This window comes from Pristis pectinata, chromosome 3, assembly GCF_009764475.1.
Source record: "Pristis pectinata isolate sPriPec2 chromosome 3, sPriPec2.1.pri, whole genome shotgun sequence".
In the NCBI taxonomy this organism is placed as follows: Eukaryota; Metazoa; Chordata; class Chondrichthyes; order Rhinopristiformes; family Pristidae; genus Pristis; species Pristis pectinata.
Window position 1 is genome coordinate 106,102,756 of NC_067407.1, and position 22,503 is coordinate 106,125,258.

At 40.2% G+C, this 22,503-nt stretch overlaps 1 protein-coding gene and 1 long non-coding RNA gene across 4 annotated transcripts in view; one reads left to right on the top strand and one right to left on the bottom strand.

Moving 5' to 3' along the window:
• LOC127568870 (uncharacterized) overlaps positions 1-10,162 on the bottom strand; it is a 31,658-nt gene extending 21,496 nt beyond the window's left edge. The window contains exon 1 of one of the 2 annotated variants that reach the window (XR_007956092.1): positions 10,029-10,162. This is a non-coding gene — a long non-coding RNA (uncharacterized LOC127568870). Of the gene's footprint in view, positions 1-9,593; positions 9,755-10,028 lie in introns of those variants that run through there. The other variant, XR_007956093.1, reaches the window with a different exon arrangement.
• Positions 10,163-10,364: 202 nt separating this feature from the next.
• The window catches only part of dusp10 (dual specificity phosphatase 10), a 35,447-nt gene continuing 23,308 nt past the window's right edge, over positions 10,365-22,503 (top strand). Inside the window, exons 1-2 of one of the 2 annotated variants that reach the window (XM_052013097.1) lie at positions 10,365-10,485; positions 10,892-11,848. In XM_052013097.1, coding sequence (XP_051869057.1) covers positions 10,939-11,848 — 910 coding nt within the window. In that variant the 5' untranslated portion in view covers positions 10,365-10,485; positions 10,892-10,938. Of the gene's footprint in view, positions 10,486-10,862; positions 11,849-22,503 lie in introns of those variants that run through there. The other variant, XM_052013098.1, reaches the window with a different exon arrangement.

The following is a 22,503-nucleotide window of genomic DNA, read 5'->3' on the forward strand; positions in this document are numbered from 1 at the left end:
ATTTACACATGCAGTTAAACAGGCATTGCATAGAAGGTTAAGGGAAAATGGGATTAGGTTGATGGGCATTAGGGTTGGCATGAGCATTGTGGACCAAAGGACCCCTTTCTGTGCTGTACGACACTGTAAGTCTATGACTAAGACAGCACAGAATTTCCAAAGGCCATCCATTTGTTCCCTACCATTCATCAGATTATTTAGGCATGGTGAACAGCTGCAGACTGAAAGATCATGTTGCATTTTAGAAAAGGGGATTGTTGCAAAATCCCATCTGGTTCAAGATTAACAGGGAGAGAAGGAAAGCTGGCATCCTCACCCAGACTGGCCGATGTGTAGCTCGGCATGTTTACTGGCAACTACCTAGTGAAATGGCCAAAGAAGGCAATTAGGGATGATCAATTAACACTGCCCTCACCAGTGAAGTCCATGTCCTGTGGGAAAATAAATAAAGTAAAACAAAGACCAGCAAAAGATTGAAAATATGGTGAGAAAAATGATATTCAAATGTCTCCATCAGGAAAAGAGATTTCAAAAGTCATTCAAACAACAGAACCGGTTTTTTGAAAAGCACTCTGCAACCGCTCAGGGGTGTTTTGCTGTCATGTGCCCACAAAATCAGAGTCTCACTGACCTCTTAAAATTCAATTTTTATAAATAAACAGGATTACCTGGTGTGTGTTTCTTGCTCCAAGTCTTTTTTATTTTCACCAAAATTGCTGTAAACTTATTCCAATTATCACCCAGGCAGTCCCAGTTTGAATGCTGCGAAATGGCAAGTGAAGCATACAAAGGTGTTCTCAGCAGTTTTATGCTGAATCTCTCAGAGCCCTAGTAATAGGTCGACATAGTAATTTGTATACGTTCCTTTACATAAAGATTCCAAAAGCAGGTGCCATAATTAATTATGTATTTATATACGTTAAACATTGGTAAAATGGTGCATTGTATTAATCTAGCATTAATATTGATTTTTGGTAAACAACAGCTTAACAAAACAAATATGATCCTAAATGTAAACTGACCTAAATTTGCCTTGACACTGTGCACACAATACGCATCACTAAGATAAACAATGCTGCCTCTGTTGGAGCAAAGAAGGACAATGAACTTCAGCGAGTTCCTTCCCTACAGCGAGGGCACACAGATACTCCAACGTTCTGAGTATTTTCATCAAATTAAATTTGAGAAATTACTAAAGCAATACAGCTTAAAAATTTCAAGTCAGTCTTGCAACTCTTAGGGTTCAATACCAAAACAGTAGTTTTTTTTTTCCAGTTTAGTACTTGGAATAAGTTACCTAGTGAGGGAAAATCAATTACTGTACTGGAAGAGCCATGGTTGATTTCAGGATGGTTTCATTACTGGCGATGGGTGAAAGCAAGCCTACCACCCTCCAGACCAACTCTTAAGTCAGTGTATGTTAAAGATGCAGAACTTACTTTAATTACCATTTCCCTCCAAGCCCTCTCCTCACTATTACCCTGCAGTACCTCAAGAACTTTCCGCACCGTAACACACCACTGCTCACCATTGCCCTCTGTGACTTCTGGTCACCACTGCCCACCAAGTCTTCTGCTCACCATTACCCTCCAGGATCTCTGCTCTCCAATGCCCACTGGAAACTTCACTCATCATTATCTGTTGGGGTTCTGCTCACCAATGGTGGCCGGGACCTCTGCTCACCATTGCCCACCAGGACCTCCTGGCCCACTGGAATTGCTGCTCCCCGTTGCCTACTGGGAGATTTACCCAAGGTTGCCCAGAAGAACCTCTACTCATCATTGGACAACTCTGTTCACTATTTGTACTGGAGCCACTGTTCACCATTGCCCACTGAGTCCTCTGCTCTGTGTGACCTCTGCTCAGAATTGCCCTCCACAAACTCTTCTCTCAACTGCCCACCAGGACTCTTCTCACTATTGTAGAGTGGGGCCCCTGCTCACCATTATCCACCAGGACACCTGTTCACTGTTGTCTGCCAGGACATCTGCTCATTGTTGTCCTCCAGCATGTTTCAATTTTGGAGCATTGAGACCTGGGCTGTAGCACCAGGAGGAGAGAATGGTACTGTTTAAAGGGAGCAAGGTGTCAAAAAGATTTTTTCATACATACTAATACCTTTGGTTAAGTACTGAGGAAATTGGGCCATCACAGCACTGTTTCTGGAAAGAAGCAAAAATTATTGTCTTGTTTGGCCAGTTCTGCTGCCACACATTTTGATCTGGATGCAGCAAGTCAATTAATGATTAGTGACTAAAACCTGTTGTGTGTTGACATAGGAAAATTTTCAGTAGCGGGCTCAAGGATGAGTATTCACTTGTGACCTTACTGGTTCATTTTCCCTTCTTCTCTACCATATATGGACATGATAATTGAAGGAAATCAAACCATTAACATGCAGTAGGAATAAGCTTTGAAGGCTACCCTATAGCTTTTTCTTATTTATGTTTCTTTGCATTTGCAAAGTTATAAAGTTAGCTTCAGCATATGACAGAATGTCAGTTGGAGCTTCAAAAGAAAATTAAAATCCCAACGTGGATCACAATCTTATCAGCCTTATCTTTCAATCTGAACCAAATTTGAAAATTCATTAATTGCGTATCTAGATCCAAACTGAATTCAAAAGGCCATTACTCTATTTCAAAATTGCAACCATGATTTCAAAAGCTTGTGGCACAGAATTGTTAATCCCTACCTTCAATTTCAGGATATCAATACTTGAATTTCCTTACTAGCCAGAGATCTAAATTGCTTTCTCAGTTTTCGACGGTAGTGTTCAGGTTTAAACAGCTATATGCCACATTCAATTACATCCTAAAGCTACAATCGTCATGCTTAGATTCTGTCAAATCCAACAGAGATTGCAAAGGGTGAACTTAAAAAATAAAATTAAAACTGAATGAATTTCTTTTATATCAGATTAAATTCAAGATTTTTTTGCCATAAAATATATACTGAGATTGTTCAAATCGAGGCTTAAAAATAATACAATATTTCATCCTTATAGTATAATGAAAAGACAGAAAATATTTGTGGTTTTTTTTTCCAATAACTTCCATAAGTGTTTCTGTTGTACAAGTGTACACATAATTGGAAATTTAAATCATTAAATTGTTAAAGACTGGCTTAGGTTTCAGGTACATTGATTGGGAATGAAAGAGATCGAGAAAATTAGATTAGATTTCCTGCTGTAGTGCCTGTAACTAAGATGAGAGAGGCCTTTTCGTTATACTGATTATTGGATCTGCAATCTGGTTGGTGAATGTAAAAGAATTCCACAACAAAACATTCCATTCTCAAGATATGATTGCTTTCTTTTGTCTTCCTGGGGCTGTCATGGCACAGATGTTTAAACATTAATGGGTTCAAGGGATATGGGGTTAGTACAGGAAAGTCAGCTGTGGTGCCACTAAACAGTATGTAGGGCTGAATCGCCTACTCCTGCTTTAATTCTTATGCTCTGTTATGCTACTTAGGCCAGCATATGGCTTGTCATTGGTAGCAAGTTCAGATCTGTTATACCCTGAATGATAACCTTTATCAGATGATAAAAAAAATTCCTCTAAAGAAAAAGTACAAATTTACTCATAAACTTACCTTTTCTCTTTCATTCCATTATCTTTTTCCAACACACATGACACTTAGATTATTTTTAAGTTTTATTGATGTACAAAATATTGGGGGAAAGGAAGGTTTTTAATGAGTGTGCCAAGGAGTAAAATAAGGTGGGAAGTTTTGAGGAGGGAGTTCCAGATATTAGGTTTTAGACTCCTGATGGTGCAGTAATTCAGGAATGCTCTAAGGTCTGAATTGGAAAAACATCAATTTCTTGATTGGGTTTTATGGCTGGAGGAGACTACAGATATACGGAAGAGTAAAAATGTGGAGGTATTTGAAAACAAGGATGAGAATTAAGGAATCGAATAACCAGAAGCCAGTGAAAGTTAACCAGTATATAGGGTTGAGTTTTAGATGTTCTGAACTGTTGAGAATGATGTACAAGAGAGACCATCCAGGAAGGTATAGCCATGTCTAGAGGTTACAGAGGCATAGATGAGCATTTTAACAGCAGTTAAACTAAGGCAGAAACAGTGTCAAGCAATATTACAGAGATAAAAATAGGTAACCATAGAGATGACACAAATAGAGTGTCGAAAACACAGTGGTCAAATATGACCTCCAAGGTTGCAATCTGGTTCAGTTTTGGATGGTTGCCAGGAAGAGACATGGTGTTGGTTGTCAGGAACAGAGTTTGTTACTGGAACCAATGATGATGGCTGTAGTGGTCCCAATTTTTTGTAGAATATTTTTCCTTATTCAAGACAGAATGTCGGGAAAATAGTCTGACAATATAATAAACCAGGCCATTTCAGTCCCATCCAGCTGGATTTCAGTCCCATCTTTGATCAGACCTATCTTGCAACTTTCATGGGGGCAGAAACCCAATTGGCAGGGTCCAACCAAAGAGTTTTGGGTGAAAAGGGCAGGAATTTGGGAGGCTGGAACCAGAATAATGATCTAATGAACAAAGTGAAAAATCAGGCTAAAGGAATGCATGTAGTGATAATTCTGTCCTTGCTTTCCTCTTACCACTATCTCTAGCCAATCAATGACATACTGCTTACTTCCTTTCAAAGCATTCTTTGGTGCTATATTCTATTTTTGCTTTAGATAATTCTGGAATCAACTCATATCTCTAATTCACTCCCAGGCTCTTCTCAGCTCTCTATTTTTCCAGCCATTCCATTCAACCCATGGATTCCACAATCCTCATTTTCTGAAATTAAGCTGTATAAGAACCAGTTAAAGTATGTTAAAACCCCCCTCCCCAGAAAAAAAGAGTATTAAGAAAAGCACAAAATCCAGAAATAATAATAGCTTATTTTTATGACTTCTTGATAACAAGATTTTATTACTTATTTTGATTCTTGCAGTTAAAGAATTGGCTAAGGAATAGAAAAGTTTGGTCATTCCTACAGTCTTCAAAGGCAAGTTAAAAGCACTGTGACACAGTAATTAAAGGGGGAGACAGAAAAAGAAAGTACAGAATGGGAGACAGAGAACTGTTACACAAGTAGAAACAATTTTAAAAAGTGTGAGCAATTAATTCTTGACTTGAAGCAAAAAAAAACGTTGTTGTTCTATAAGGCTGAACATCAGTGATTAAGGCCTGAGAATGGTTGAGTAAAATTTAGATCAGCCTAAAATAGACCAAGTGAATGCACCAATATTAAGTACAAGTTGGCTGTGGAGGTGTCAATATTTTTATATCTATTTCATCCTGACGAAATGCTAAATGATATAGACTAAACAATAATATTAAATCTAAGTAGGTGATGTCTTTAAAAAAATAATTGGAGTATGACTTCTATTTAAAAGGTTGTGTCTGTTACCGAGTCATAGAATCATAGAGCAATACAGCACAGAAACAGGCCATTCGGCCCAACTGGTCCATGCCAACCAAGATGCCCATCTATGCTAGTCCCATTTGCCCACATCTGACCCGTATTCCTCCAAGCTTTTCCTATCTATGCACCTGTCCAAGAGTCTTTTATATGTTTTAATTATACCTACCTCAACCACTTCCTCTGGCAGCTCATTCCATATACACACCACCCTCTGCGTGAAGAAATTGCCCCTCAGGTCCCTTTTAAATTTTTCCCCTCTCACCTTAAACCTATGCCCTCTAGTTTTCAATTCCCTTTCCCTGGGAAAAAGACTGTGCATTCACCCCAACTATGCCCCTCATGATCTTATACATCTCTATAAGGTTACCCCTCAGTCTCCTACGCTCCAAGGAATAAAGTCCTAGCCTACCCAATCTCTCCCTATAACTCAGGTCCTCGAGTCCTGGCAACATTCCATTCTCATAAATCTTCTTTGCACCCTTTCCCGCTTAATGACTTCTTTCCTATAACTGTACACGTTACTCGAACTGCAGCCTCACCAATATCTTGTACAACAGTAGCAAAACATCACATGTCGTTTGTGGCAGGGATTTCAAACAATCACCAACTACAAGCTCCCCCCACCCCGCGGATATGTCATAATGATCCCTCTTTACCAGATAAACTTAATGTCTTTTATGCACGTTTTGAGGCAAATAACACCGTTCAGGCACAGATGCTTCCACCATCATCATCAAGAGACCAGGTACTTCAGCTGTCTACAGCTGGAGTGAAAAATGCCTTCACCAGCATCAACCCATGTAAAGCTGCGGGGCCGGACAACATTCCTGGACGTGTTTTAAAGGATTGTGCAGAGCAGCTGAAGGATGTCTTTGCAGACATCTTTAATATCTCACTCAGCCAGGCAGTAGTGCCACCTGCCTCAAAAGTGCCATCATTATTCCTGTCCCTAAAAAGTCAAACCCAGCCTGCCTGAATAACTTCTGTCCTGTGGCCCTTACACCAATAATAATGAAATGCTTCGAGCGATTGGTCATGCAGCATATTAAGACCTGTTTTCCTGAAAACTTAGATCCCCTACAGTTTGCATATAGAGTCAATCGATCCACAGATGCAATCTCCACTTTGCTCCACCTCACACTGTCACATCTGGAGGGGAAGAATACATATGCCAGGATCCTCTTCATCGACTTCAGCTCAGCATTTAACACGATCATTCCACAACAGCTGGTGGAAAAGCTGAGGCTGTTAGAGGTGGATACTGGCATTTGCAATTGAGTCCTCAATTTCCTGACGCAGCGGCAGCAGATAGTTAGAGTTGGCAGTCATACATCAGGAACCATCTCAGTGAGCACAGGCTCACCTCAAGGCTGCGTCCTGAGCCCTTTATTGTTTAGCCTGCTCACACACGACTGCATTGCTAGATTCAGCACCAACTACATCATTAAGTTCGCTGATGACACAACAGTGGTGGGTCTCGTCAGTGACAATGATGAGTCTGCATATAGGATGGAGGTGGAGCAGCTAACAGCGTAGTGTAGATTCCACAATCTCGCCCTCAATGTGGACAAAACAAAGGAGATGGTGATTGATTTTAGGAGGGCTGGCAAGCATGATCATACACTGCTGACTATTGATGGTGCTGCTGTGGAGAGGGTCAGCAACATTAAGTTCCTGGGGGTTCACTTAGTGGATGATCTGACCTCCACTATTAACACTGCAGCCATCGTTAAAAAAGCCCAGCAGCAGCTTTACCCCCTCCAGAGACTCAGAAAGGCAGGCCTCCCTATTCCCTATTTTGTGTATGTAAATACTCAGAGAAATGACAATAAAGCAAATCTTAATCTTAATCTCCTATACTCAATGGCCTGACTGATGAAGGTCAGCATGCCAAATGCCTTCTTCACCACCCTGTCTACCTGTGACTCCACTTTCAGGGCAAGCATGTACTTGTACTCTTAGGTCCCTCTGTTCTGCAACACTTGCCAGGGCCATACCATTCACTGTGTAAGTCTTACCCTGCTTTGACTTCCCAAAATGCAACACCTTGCACTTATCTACATTGAACGTCATTTGCCATTCCTCAGCCCACTTACCTAGCTGATCAGAATCCCCTTGTAATTTTTGATAATCTTCTTCATTATCTATGATACCACCTATTTTAGTGTCATCTGTAAACTTACTAACCATGCCTTGTACTTTCTCATCCAAATTGTTTATATAAATGACAAACAATTGTTGACTAAAATCCACAATAATATCATGGGAACCCTGGCTGTGACCGCCCAACACAGAAACAGAACACCTGGGAAACTCTAATTTCTTCTTCCAAAGCACTCGAATGCCTGATAAAAATAACAGATTAAGTGCAGCACCTCCATATTAGTAACCTACCTGGCCCCTCAAGCACCTTCTACCCCAACTACACCTGCATTTTACAGATCCCACATTAGTCTCACCAGCCCCTTCAGAACCCATGGATCTGGAGTAGATGACACAGCAGTTAACACTGCTGCCTCGTATCCACAGGTACCCACGTTTGATCCTGACCTCACTCTTTCTCTGCGGAGTTTGTGCATTCTCCCCATGACTGTGTGGGTGTCCTGCAGGTGTTCCAGTTTCCTCCCACATCTCAAAGATACGCTGGTAGGTAAATTGGATACCATAACTTGCCTCTAGTGGAGTTAAAATAGCAAAAGAATCAGCTAGTCCCATTTGCCTGCACTTAGCTTATATCCCTCTAAATCTTTCCTGTCCATGTACCTGTCCAAGAGTCTTTTAAATGTTGTAATTGTACCTCCCTCTACCACTTCCTCTGGCAGCTCGTTCCACATACCCACCACACTCTGTGTGGAAAAAGTTGCCCCTCAAGTCCCCTTTAAATCTTCCTCCTCTCACCGTAAATCTATGTCCTCTAATTTTAGGCTCTCCTACCCTGGGAAAAAGACTGTGACCATTCAGCTCATCTGTTCCCCTCATGATTTTATAAACCTCTATAAGGTCACCCCTCAGCCTTCTGCACTCCAGGGAGAAAATCCTCATCCTATTCCTATAGCTAGGTGACCAAAGCTACCCACAATATTCCAAGTGTAGTCTCACCAATGTCTTGTTCAGTTGTAACATGATGTCCCAACTCTTCTACTCAATGCCCTGACCAATGAAGGCAAGTGCGCCAAATGCCTTCTTCACCACACTATCTACCACTTTCAGGAAAATATGTTCTTGTACTCTGTTCTACAGCAGCTTCCAGGGCCCTCTATTCAACTGCATTTCCTGTAAAATATGGCAGCAAATTATGAACAACTTTGAGGAGATTTTTGACCATAATTTTCTCCAATTTTAATGTTTATAGTTTTTAATTTTTAAAAAAGAGAACTCCATGATGCAGGAGATTCAAGCTATTATCTGATTGTTTTTAAAGAACAGAAAACTTTCATTTCTATAGCGCTTTTCACAACTTAAAGATGTACAAAATTGTTTTTCGGTTAACACTTTTGAAGTGTTGTAACTGTTGGAATATAGGAAACATGGCAGCCAATTTGCAATTTCCACAGGCACATGTTACCGGCTAGATAATCGGATTCTGTAATATTGGTTAAAGCAAAAATAATGTCCAGAGTATCAGGGAGAATTACCATGCAGGGAATTTAAACAGTGCCTTGTAATATACAAGACCTCCGTTTAAAATCCCTTCTGAAAAAATACTACAGAAATTAATACCTGAATTTAAATTGTGCTTTAACATGTGCACCAAAGGACTTGGCATTACAGGGAATACAAGTGACGGTAATCTATGCCATTAGCAGCCTTGGGGGATATTTTCCTCTTCATTACATCCAGGCACTTGCATGATATAGAGGACAGTATGTCGGTTTTCCTGGGATAAAAGGCGATGCTCATGTCCGCAAGCGATACACCCACCCTTATTTTCCGCCAGGTACTGCCCCTCTCTGATCCTATACACTCAAGCGTAGTCACAGGATAATCTGCCCCCTAGTGAATCCACAGTTGGTGAATAAACAAATGCTCTTATGTGGAAGAAATGTTAACGATGTCAAAATAATCGCGCAAAGAAGTGATTTCGGAGATACAATTAACCTAGCTTTAGTACTGCTTGAGTTCTTCGTGCTAACTGGTCATTCATTACAAAAAAATCCTTTCAAAAGAAGTCGCCTGACCAATTACCTGGCCAGGAACACTGACATCAGCGCTCGACATCCGGAGATTATCCTTTTACCATGCTCCTCAAGTTAAATTCGTGCATTCGTGTCAGGTCCGGGTTACGTCCCAGCGCAACGTTAGCGGCCCTTTTTTTAATGCAGCACTGTATGCTCGGCTGTAACACTGCGGATCTCTGGTGAACCTTGTGATGTTACTACCGGATACACAAAAAAGTATCCATCCCGCCTCGGCACACGGGTCCCAGGAAATGCCAACATAATACTTCCATGTTCACTTTCACTTGTAGGTCTATCTCCCCCAAATAATGTGAAACACTGGGGTCTGCACTGAATGATTTAAACTTGTTTTTTTTATTTAAAAAAGCAGATCATGGACAAGCAATGATGTGAAGAAGAAAAGGAAAAATGAAATCCAAAACAATGCGTATGAAATGCATACCTCTGCCGTGCCTGCCTCGCAGCGGTCACTTTAATTGCCCCGTTGCTGCATGCGCTGTAAACACTGAGCACCTACTTCATTCCGGGTCTGGGCTCCGTTCTCCGCCCGCCCATTGGCTGCCAATGATGTCATGCTTTCGTCACCGCGTTCCCCCTCCCTCCGTCCGTCAGCTTAGCGCCCGCCTTCCACGGCCGCCGATTGGTGAACACGTCAGCAGGCGGGTCCATGCCCCCAAAGTTTGATCTGCCGTGGGCTAGCTGCGACGTCAATCATTAGAGAGGCCCCGCCTTCCCTACAGGTTAAATTAACGCGCTGTAGAAGTGCTGCCAAATTAAAGTGGCAATGTTCGTGCTTGTACGTCGAATGAGTAAAAGTCTTGAAATCGTAATAAACAACAGAAAGTAAATAATTAGAGTGAGACGCATGTCGACGAGGTTCAGCAGAAAAACTCTGTGATGTAAGTAGATTTTACCAATGTGCCCTGGAGCCTGGAGGGGACTGCTGCAGACTGGACGTGCCGCTCTCTCTCAGGCTGGGGACAAGAGTGCGCGCTGTGTGAGAGTGAGTGCGAATGTGAGTGAATGGGGGGGGGGGGGGGGGGGGGGGAGCTGATTCTGTCTGGATCTGCCATTAAACCAATCCATCTTGAAGCTTTATTAGGATAATAAATAGCGAGTTTATTTAAAGTCAAGACTACTGGTTGCCGACTGCATGCGTTCTTCATTCCAGTTTATTTTTAGTTGAGTTCCCCGTCTATTTGCAGCAGCGTGCCTTTTAATTTATAACCCCCCCCCCCCCAACATACACACATACACACCCTCCCCTCTGCTCTGATGCTGACAGTACATTTGATCCCGTTTCAGTCCATTTAGTCCTCGGATCGACAGCAGCGCCCAGCACCATTATCCTGATGCCTCCATCCCCTCTAGACGAACGGATTGTTGGTGTGGTGGCATTACCGAGGCCGGTCAGACCGCAGGAACTCCATCTCCGCTTGGATAACACCTACGTGGCTTCTACTCCAGCGACCACTGCCCCGACTTCTAGCAAGCCGAAAATCCAGAGCACGACCCTCAGCCCAGCGGCTAGGGTTTCGTTCCGAAGCGTCAACTTTACGTATATGCCATCATCCAACGGCTCGGTGCGCTCCCTGTCCTGCGGATGCAGCAGCGCTAGTTGCTGCACTGTGACCACCTACGAGAATAAGGGCAACGGGGGCGATCAGACCCAAGGATCAGTGGGCAGCGGCAACCTCGTCCCAGCCTCCGCTTCTAAACTCGGGACTTCTGCAAACTGTGTCTCCTGTGCGAGTAACCAGATGGTGAGCAACAGCAGCAGCAATGAGAACGGTGGCACTCTGACCCCCCCAGCTTCTGCTTCTGCCGGGGGACTTGGAGGACTCCTGTCTCCTCCATCAAGTGGAGCCGCCAAGCACATCGCCGGCGTCCGCACGATTTACCCCACCGAATTAGCCAAGAAATTGACCAAATGCAGCAAGGGCCCCCAGTCACAGAGCCAAGGTCCTGTGATCATAGACTGCCGCCCCTTCATGGAGTATAACAAAAGCCATATCCAGGGAGCCGTCCACATTAACTGTTCGGACAAGATAAGCAGACGGAGGCTGCAGCAGGGCAAAATCACGGTATTGGATCTCATCTCTTGCAGGGAAGGCAAGGACTCCTATAAAAGGATTTTCTCCAAGGAGATAATAGTTTACGATGAGAACACTAATGAACCCAACCGGGTAATGCCCTCCCAGCCACTGCATATAGTGCTGGAATCGTTGAAACGAGAAGGCAAGGATCCAATGGTTTTAAAAGGTATTTTAATATTTTTATTCAATATCTAGAGATAAGAGATGTTAACGACTGGAGGTTTCGGAAGTTAATAGATGTGTCGTTGCGATAGGATGCTGCATATTATAGAAATACAATTACTTCAAGGAAGTTACAGGAGTTGAGAGTAATTTGTAAACAAAACACTTATGAAACTAAATCAGTTCCTTCTAACATTTCACAGTGCTATGGCTTTTACTCACTTCAGTTAGAACATATTCATCCTATACATGAAGTTTTAATGTATAAAGCAATTACGTTTGAATTTAGGAATTTGGCTTGCATTGTTTTTGAATCTGGATTTTGAATGAAAACTATTGTTACAAAAAAAAGCCACTTCCAGGAAATAGAGGAAAGCCTGAAAATGGAATACAGTATGTGTGGCAGGTCCCCCTAACTATTGTACATTAGTGCATTTCCAGCAGTGAAAGTGAGAAAAATGTTCATTAAGGATGATTCATGCAGATATTAACAAGTTATGAAAGGTCCCAATTGTAAGGCAAACAAAATTTTTGATGCAGCATCATTAAGGACATTTGACTTAATGATATTGACTGTTTGGTTTTGAATGCAGTACCGTAAATGCAGTTTCTCAATCTCAATGCATTAATTATCATGGATGAAGTGAGCAGTAACAATATGAAATGCAGAGCAGGTTAGCTACTGCAGCATTGACCTTCCAAATAGATTGATGTAGGTTTGAGTCCTCTGGCATCTTGTCATTCAATCTTCTGGCAACATTTGGGATTGAATCTGCCAGATTTAGCCAGGCTGCCACTTTTGCAAACTGGGTTTCCTTCAAGGGAAATACAATGATTTTGCCCATCTAACCTCACAACAGTATGCTTTCTTTTGGTGATTAACTGCAGAGCAATCTGTGACCTTCACTGTCATTAGGCCTGCTTGGAAGAGAGTGGGCCTCCGATGGAAAATGTGTAAATATGGAAGGATGGAAGAGGATATATTAGAAAACACATGATGGATGAGTAGCTCAGTATTAAAGCAATTGCACCAAGACGTGCATGGTGAAGTATTAAGGACATACACAGAAATAAATTTTACTCAAAATGTCAAACCTGTACTAGTTATTGGTTTAGTCATAGACTAGATAGTTGTGTCAGTTTAAAATGCCCTTTGGGAACACTGAAGATCCAGAAAAGACGCTAGACTGGTGATTTGCAGCTTAAGTAATGAGAATGAAGAAAATGGGGCTTTTTAATTTTAGAGTTAACAAATGAGGGAGTATTAAGTTAAAAGAAGAGAATTGAGAAACGAGAAAATTAAGCGGACACTGTAATGCAAGATCTAAACCATGCAAATAAATCTGGCAAGAGATATCAGACATAATAGTAAAGATGTTTATAACTTTTTTTAGGTAAAATGAGTCATTAAAATTAATGCTTACCCATTGAAGATAAATGCACTCAAGACTGTGATAGATAATGAAATGGTAGACGTACTAAATTAGCACTTTGTATCCCTTTATATAATGCAGGAAGGGGAGAAATATGGTACAAAGGAACTAAGAAGTAAGAAAAGAGGATGAGTTAAGTACATCGAATATGTTTAAAAGTGTTAATTGAGAATATAATTGAACCTCTGATAAACAAGATTTCAGGGCCTTATAAGTGCCATTTAAGGATGTTAAAGAAATACGTGAAGAAATTGCAGCCACGTTAGCCATATTTTTCCAAAGCATTCTACACTCTGGGATTTTACTTTTGGATTGGAAAATTGCAAATGTAGTTGCTCCATTATTTAAGGAAGGAAGTGGAAAATGGGTGACTACAGATCTGTATATTTAACATCAGTCTTGGGGAAGTGACTGGAATATATTGTCAGACACCATAACTGAACACTTGGGCAGATAGTAGCAGACTAGAATTGGTTGGATTTGTGATGGGTAGGCAATGTATGATTAATTACATTCCTTGAGTATATCACATATATGGCATCTATGGGAAGAAGCTATTAGCTAAACAAATGCTAATGTAATTTGGAAGCAGAATACAAACATGGATAATACTTTCTCTAGTTAGAAGGATGACAAATGATGTTTCCTAGAAATCTGGGGCTTCACTTTTCACCTTGTATATGGATGACTTGGATAAAGGAAATGGACTTTGTATATTAAGCTAGATGCCACTAATTCAGGGGGCATGGTAAATTGTGTAGTTTGGGGCAGGAAGTTAGAATAGTTAGTTAAACGTTGACTGTGTAGGTGGGCGATATTTGGAAGATGAATTGTGAAATTTTGGACCAAAAAAATTAAATCAGAACATATTTTCAGAAGCTATGAAATGTAAAGAAACAGATTTGTGACTCTGTTAAAGGGAAGTACACTTTTTTTTGAAAAAAGAACCTTGGTCAAATCTTGTGTGGTTTACCATGATCAGCACTAACAATTGACTACTCAGGAAGAATATATTGGACTTGGTAGAAGTGCAGCATAGACTAACTAGAATGATACTAAAACTTAGAATGTTAGATTATGAGGAAGGATTGCAAAGGTTTGGCTTGTATTCCCTTTTTTATTGAGTAGTCATCTGATCATGGTCTTTAAAATATTAAAAAAATTCAGTAGAATAAGTATAGAAAAACTATTGCATCTGATTGGGAACAATGGGACATAATCTTAAAATTAGACTTCAGTTGCTTAGGAGAGAAATCGAGAGTTTTTTCAACCAGACATAGAAATCGGGTGCTCTCTCCCAGAAGGGTTTTTTGGATGCTTGTACAATTGGAACTTTCAAGAAAGATTTTTCTTTATTATTAGATAATAGTATTAGGGGATGGAGTGGTTCATTGGACTTGAGTGAATGCAAGCATGCTTGACAGTCTGGATGGCCAACAGCTGTTCTTGTGGATCTTTGGGCAGCAACTTGGATCATAATGGTTTTTAATCTCCTTCCTGCAATCTCATCTAGGTGAATTTACTCAGCATAGATTAAAATTACTGGTATATATAGCACAGAAAAAGGCAAACTTCTTCCAACTTGTCTGTGCTGGGTGTTCGTGCTCACACGTTTCACTGCATTATTTCTATCTGGGGTACAATTGTATAGTTGTTGAATTAGCAGAGGCTACAGATCTGGAGAGACTTAGGTTGAAATCCCCACTGAGGCTGCTGGGGAATTCTCATTCAAATCATTAGATAAATCTGGAATAAAAATCTGGTTTCAGTGAATTATTAGATTGCCCTAAAACCCCACCTGGTTCACTAATGTCCATCATTTACCACCCTCGCCTGGTGTGGCCTATATATAACTTTATTTAGTTGACTTCTAACTGTCCTCTGAAATAGCCTAGAGGGTATTCAGAATAAATGCCAGTCTTGTCAGGGTCATCTGTATCCTGTCAACAAATTAAAAACCTTACTATTTCAAAATATCTTTTATCTCTTCTCTCCCATACTACTTTGTTTCATTTTGAAAATATCCAAATTATTTGCCTCCACATCTCCTGTGGCGGCAAGTTCTACCTCCTATCCACACTCTTTCCATGTGGTATTTCTTCAATATTCTCCACTGTATTTATTAGTAACTTTTTTATACACATCGTCATTAATTTTGAATTCTCCCACAAGCTGAAATATTCTCCTGACATCTACCCTTACAACTTGCTCATTATTTTGAAAACTTTTATTGTCCACTTTAACTCCTTCCTTTTTCAAACAAAAGTTTCAACCTGGTCAGTCTTTCCTGATAACTGTAATCTCTTAGTTCTGATATCAGAGTTATATATCATCTTTGCACTTTCTCTAGTTATATAAAACTGACAATGCAGAAATGGGCATACGGGCCTGTAGCTAGAGTTGGAATTCTGGCTCCACAAAAGCCCCTCCCACTCGCCTCCCTTTAACCTAATATCATATTGTTCTATTTCCTTATATTTTGTTCTGATCAAAGTTACCTTGAAAAAGAGCTATTCACCTCACTCACTTCAAATGGTAGCAAGATTAACAATCTAACCCACTCCGAGTAAAGATGCTTCTTGTCAATTTTTTATTACTGACCAAGTTATATTTAGATTTTTTTAATTTAATCTGAAATATTTGGGCCACTGGTTTTGACAAAATGAAACATCTCTAGTTTTACTCAATCAAACCCATTCATAATTTTAAAGATTCTTGTGCACACACACATTTCATCATTGCTGGGTCAAAATCATGGAACTTTGTCCCCTAAGGAAATAAGGGAGTATATTCACCAGAAAGACTGCAATCATTAAAGGGGCACCCCCCCCCCCCCATTTTCATGGCAATTGCAAATGGGTGATAAATACTGGCTTTGCCTGTGAATGAAAACCCAACGTACACACACATCCCATCCTACACTCACAAGCTAAGGAAAACACTAGGGTGTTAAACACCTAGCTGGAGTAGTTAGAGGTTAATGTGTTGGGAATGATCGTGTATTGGTGGCAGACCTCACTCAATTTTCCCAAGCTCTGATAGTGCCATGAGATGTTTACTGCCAGATTCTTCTTTCTGTTGTCCACCCAACAGGTGCTTAGCATCCTAGCAGTAAAGACATATCAACACTTGAGAACATACCCATTGCCTATTGGTGTCTGACATTTAAGCAGGTCAGCATGGCTTTTAAATTGATAGTTTTATAGAGCAAAACAATGTGGCTGTTGGTGAACAAATCTGAAGGAAACAGCTTGCAAGTACCATAAGAAAGATTTTGTATGGCTCAAGTTACATAACATTTAAGAGGCTATAAGGGGAAAGAGCAGGAAACCGGAACTAAGTAGAAAATACTTACAGATCCTGTGCAGGGATGGCAGAGCAAAATGCCTTCTGACTACTGTAAAATATGATTTTTAATGTAAATATATAATTTCAAAATAAAATTATGTGGTATAAACATTGTACGATAATGGTTCTGTGCGTGATACAACACAGCATTGGTTTCAGCTTTATTCTTCAAACTCTTAGAATATTTTATGTACTCTAAATGGCTGGCCAAGCATTCAGTCTCCATTTATGTTTGCAAATACTGTTGCTTAGAGATGGCGTGTGTAAGTCCAGACTCTGGGACTGAATGTCCACTCCAAGTTTGGTATTGGCAGCTAGGCCTAATACTGTTTCAGTGGTGCGAAGGTTTCTGAATATAAATTGAACTGGAGGCCACAGCGTTGTTTTCAGGATTGAATTACTGTTTAAACTGAGGATGGTTTAGCAAGGGAGTATAGTTGGAAAGGCGCTGATAGATGTTCAGGATTGCATAAAGCTCTTATTTTATGAACTGGAAATAGAGAACTTAGATCGATCGCATAAGATGAACAGGAAAAGGGCTGTTTAAGACAGATTTGCATTTAACCTTCTGAGTCAGGAAGGACTTCTGATAATTTGCTTATCTCAGGGCTTTACAAAAAATTTGCTTGTATCTGATTTGTGTATGCATTGACTTTGTCTAGGTCAATCCAAATGATCTCAAACAATTTAAAAGTTGCAGAATTTAACAAGATTGCAACAATATCAGGTTCTTTTGGATTCAGTTCATCTTCTGTGCGTGTTATTGAATTCAGCTAAGTACAAGAAGCACCTTAACTCAATTCTTTTTGGTGTTGTCACCCCAATGCCCTAAGCTCATAAAATTATATTTTACATGGTCTTGCATCAAGTAAAATAATAAAACATTTTTTCATTCAAATCTTCTGCAGTGCATAGGTCAGTATTTCATATGGTTCCCTTAAGTTGTCCAGTATGTACTGCATAACACATTTGCAGGAATCGAAAGTGTCCTTTAACAGACCCCAGTTGAGATTTTGAGCACACGATACTGGTTTACTGCTGAAATGACCTTGATGCTACTGAACAATAGGAGGTAATGGGAAATTAACTGGGTACCTTAGGGAGTTTTTGTACTCAAAAGTAATTGATACATCACATTTTAATCACCAAATCCTAGGTTCTGGCATCTGTAGATATTTCATGCATTGTTGTGTTAGTTAATTATTCCCTTGAACTATCAAAATGCTCTTGTTACTCTAGATTTGGTTCTTCATACAAGAGAAATGAACAAAATGAAAATATTTTCCATCAGAGACATTGTAAATAACATCAATATTTTCTGTGGATGCTGTCTTATGAATGCGCATTGAATAGTTGAAGCTGGAATTTCAGATGGTTAGTCATGAGATTAAGCCTTCACAGAATTTACAGCAAAATTATTTTGGCCATTCTTGCGAAAGAAATTAAGAATGAAAATCCATCATCTCTAGGACATATTTTTAAAATAATAGTTATTTATCTACCTCCTCTGATTAAAGAGACCACTATTGTCCTGAAACGTACTTGCCTCTTGCTGGTGGTTCTGAGAGAGCCATCAACGAGATGTTCTGTGTGGGTCAGCTCATCTCCGACTTACTTCCCTATGCGCTGATTGTTTCAACTGTATTAAGCTGAGGGGTCTAATGTGAAGTGAATTCAGCTCCTCAGCTTTATCGTCCTCTATGGTCAGCGCATGTAATTTTTGAAAGGGGTTGTTGATTTTGATTGAAAAGGTATGTACAGGTAAGAGGTTGTTTTCCTTCTTTATTTTACTTAAACATAATACTTTCAATTAATTGGAATGCTATAAATTTATGAGTAAATGTATTTTTGAGGGGGTTTAAATTATTCATCTTTTTCAATTTTATTTATTTAAACCCCATTTGAACTGCTTTGAAAAAGAATTTAAAAAGGTCTTTGACAACAGTGACTTGTCAAAAGGCTATCCAGGCTGTCCGTGGATACCATATTAGCCTCTGCCATTCGAGGCCTACTTGCCACTTACGGACCACTTCACTTCATGGGATGGCCACTAGAGTGAACCCTTCAGGGTGTAAGCACAGGAGAGTGTAAGCACAGGAATACTGTGGGGTGGGGAAGGAGAACTGCATGAGGAGCAGGCTGAAATTAATATTGCTGTCTGGAGAAAGATCCTTTTCATACCAATATATTTTTACACCAGTCTTCTGCTTTCACACTGACGATGCTTTTTTGAATCTATGTATGGGCTGGCAAACCAAGAGCAATATCAGTGGAGTGTACACCAGATATGCTGCAAAATATAAACATGTTTGACGCATGCTATTATGAATGCACAAATGAACCAGCAACTTATGCCGTGAATTGTAGACTGTCATAAATTACTGGCCAATTTGCTCTGTTGTGCCATTAGCTTCATGAATATGGTATATTGCAATTAGCTTAGCCATGTTTTTTCATGAAGTTGCAGCATTTGCACCTTAATTGCCATTAAATCTACCATTGAAAGCCAAGCCTAGTAACTAATGGTGTGGTATGTGTTAATGACTGCAACTTAACCTCTCTTGCTCATAAGGTAATTGCTTAGAAGAGTGGAATCGCAGTCCTTCATGTTGAGTTATTGTAGAAGATTCTAAACATACTATTTTTTCTTCTTTTCATTCTGTTTTTCATTTCCTTTTTTCATCCATTCTACTTTTCATCTCTTTATTTCTTTTTCTATTTCTCATCTGACATTGAATTTACCAATTCTAATAACATCCTTCTCTCAATTATTCTGTTTATTTCTCAATCCTTGTATCTAATTGGTTAAGATACACCATCCATCCAACTGCTTATCACTTGCTGATATCACTGTGCCATTCTCAGTGTGCACTTCCAGCAACCTCATGAGCAATTTTTTTTTGAAAAGCTAAAGGTGCAAAAATGACAGTCTTCACAATTAGATGCTTCCCCAATTTAAAGTCTGACTCATGTTGAGGAGCACTCATTCTGGACATCATTTCAACCCTCATGCCTGCATTAGATATAACAGGGTTGCCCAGTGGTGCTGCAGGTGGTACTACTGCATCACAATTCCAATGGCCTGGATTCTGATCTCTGGTACTCTGTGGAGTTTGCATGTTCTCCCCGTGACCATGTCAGTTCCCCCCTACCCCATCTGACCCCTTCCCCTTCCCACACCCCTTGTGCTCTAGTTTCCTCCCAAAGATGTGCTGGTTGGTAGATTAACTTGGGGTGGGAGGGGGGGTAGTTAATAGACATGTGAGAGAGAATAGGTTGCAGGAATGGGGAATGGGATTGATGGGATTGCTCTGAAAGTGGGCATAGACTTGAACAGCAGAATAGCCTCCTACATAAGGAAATCCCAGAAATAATTTGTATTGTGCCTTTTTTAAAACCTACTAATATTTTGGCATACTTAAAAATTGACCATATTTTGAGGGAAACTGCCAATGGTTTGGTACGGAATTGTTGACAATTGCAACAATTTGTGTATGTGCATGGTGGATGCAGAAGCTCCAAAGCTCACACAACTGCTTGCCAGCATTTTCCCACCACGCTCCAACTTCAGACATCTCCTGGAAGTCCAGCAGCAGAGAACAAAGTGATTGTTATTAATCCGCCAGCATTTTGTGTTGGGAAATCAGCTCAGTCAACCTGTGCCAGTTTTGACATGTATTACGACCAGGATCACTGTTTATTGGTTCAGTATGTTTAAATGCTCGTTTAAACCCTCATAAGGCATCAGGCCCCAGCAGTGTACCTGGCCGGATACTGAAAATCTGTGCCAACCAACTGGCTGGAGTGTTAAAGGACATCTTCAACCTCTCACTGCTGCAGTCAGAGGCTCCCACCTGCAATCATAATAGTGCCCAAGAAGAGCAGGGTGAGCTGCCTCAATGACTATCGCCCACTAGTACTCACATCTACCGTAACAAAGTGTTTCGAAAGGTTAGTTATGGTTAGAGTTAACTCCTGCCTGAGCAAGGACCTGGACCCACTACAATAGGTTTATGGCAGGCGCAATCTCACTGGCTTAACGTATAAATCGGTAATAACATCTCCTCCTCACTGACAGTCAACACAGGCGCATCTCAAGGATGAGTGCTTAGCCCACTGCTCTACTCTCTTTCTACGCTCATGACTGTGGGGCTAAGCACAACTCAAATGCCATCTATAAATTCGCAGATGACACTACTTTTGTTGGTAAAATCTCAGATGGCAATGAGGAGGCGTACAGGAGTTAGATCAGCTGGTTGAGTGGTGTCGCGACAACTTCGCACTCAACGTCAGCAAGACCAAGGAATTGACTGTGGACTTCAGGAAGGGAAATTCAGGAGAACACACACCAGGACTCATTGAGGGGTCAGCGGTGGAAAGGATGATCGGCTTTAAATTCCTGGATGTCAACATCTTGGAAGATCTATCCTGGGCCCAGCTCATTCATACAATCATGAAGAAGGCATGCCAGTGGCTCTACTTCATTAGGAGTTTGAGGAGATTTGGTATGCCACCAAAGATTCTTGCAAATTTTATAGATGCATGATGGAGAGCATTCTGACTGGTTGCATCACAGCCTGATATGGAGGCTCCAATGCAAGGGACCGCAAGAGGCTGCAGAGGGTTGTAAACTCAGCCAGCTCCATCACGGGCACAACCCGCCCCACCATCGAGGACATCTTCAAGAGGTGGTGCCTCAAGAAGGTGACATCCATCACTAAGGACCCTCAACCATCCAAGATATGCCCTCTTCTCATTACTACCTTCAGGGAAGACCCACACTCAACAATTCAAAAACAGCTTCTTCCCCTCCACCATCAGATTTCTGAACAGTCCATGAACCCAAGAACACTACTTCATTGCTCCTTTTTTTTTGCACTATTTATTTATTTTGTAATTTATAGCAATTTTATGTCTTTGCACTGTACTGCTGCTGCAAAAAAACTAATTCCATGTCATATAAGACAATGATAATAAACCTACTTCTGATAAACCTGATTCTGAAATGCCTCAAATTATTTTTTGTGTTTTTTTAAAACAGTTTGAATATTTCTAATACTTTTGGAATTAAGGCAAATAGATCTTGCCTCCTTCATGTGAGCCCACACTTTCAATTTATTCATCCGAGCATTATATTGTGTGTTGTTTATGGCACATACCCTATTTTAAAATGTCAAAGTACGGTATGCCAATTTGCTTAATAAACAATGACTGTATTTAAACATTACTATATCAGTTGGAAATTATTTGGAAAGTTGCAAGATTGTATGAAAATTGGTTTGTGGTGTATTTTGAAATCTGGTTAAACTTTACTTTATAAATAGATCTCGTATATCTTGGTGAGTCCTGAATCTAATCATTGTTGTTTGAGTATACTGGATTCCAAGTTTAACCAGGTTGTCCTTGTTCTATTAAGATTGTCAGTTTAAAACAGCACTGCCTTGTGAGAGAGTATTTGATAAATATTTCACATAGTTTTCAAGCTTTATTTTCTAAACAAGTATACAGATTTGTCAATTTATGTGCAACTATCAATGAGGCTTTAAATGTAATTTGCCACTTATACCCTTCAAAAACAGGCAAATTACATAAAATATATTTTATCTGAATTGCAAACTCAACAGAAATCCTCAAACTTCACCAGAAAATTTTCAGGTGTTTAGTGTCCATCAGAAAATTCATCTCCTCATTTTCTTGGTGGATTGTCATTCTCCATCACACTTCTGGCATCCCGCTCCCTTAAATGATATCAACAATAGCACAACATGCAAATATCATCTGTAGTGAGATTTTCAAAATAACTCAAATGAAAAATGACGATTTTTACTTACACACAAAGCATATAGGTTTTGCTACCCTTGTTTCCCAGAAACTGTTA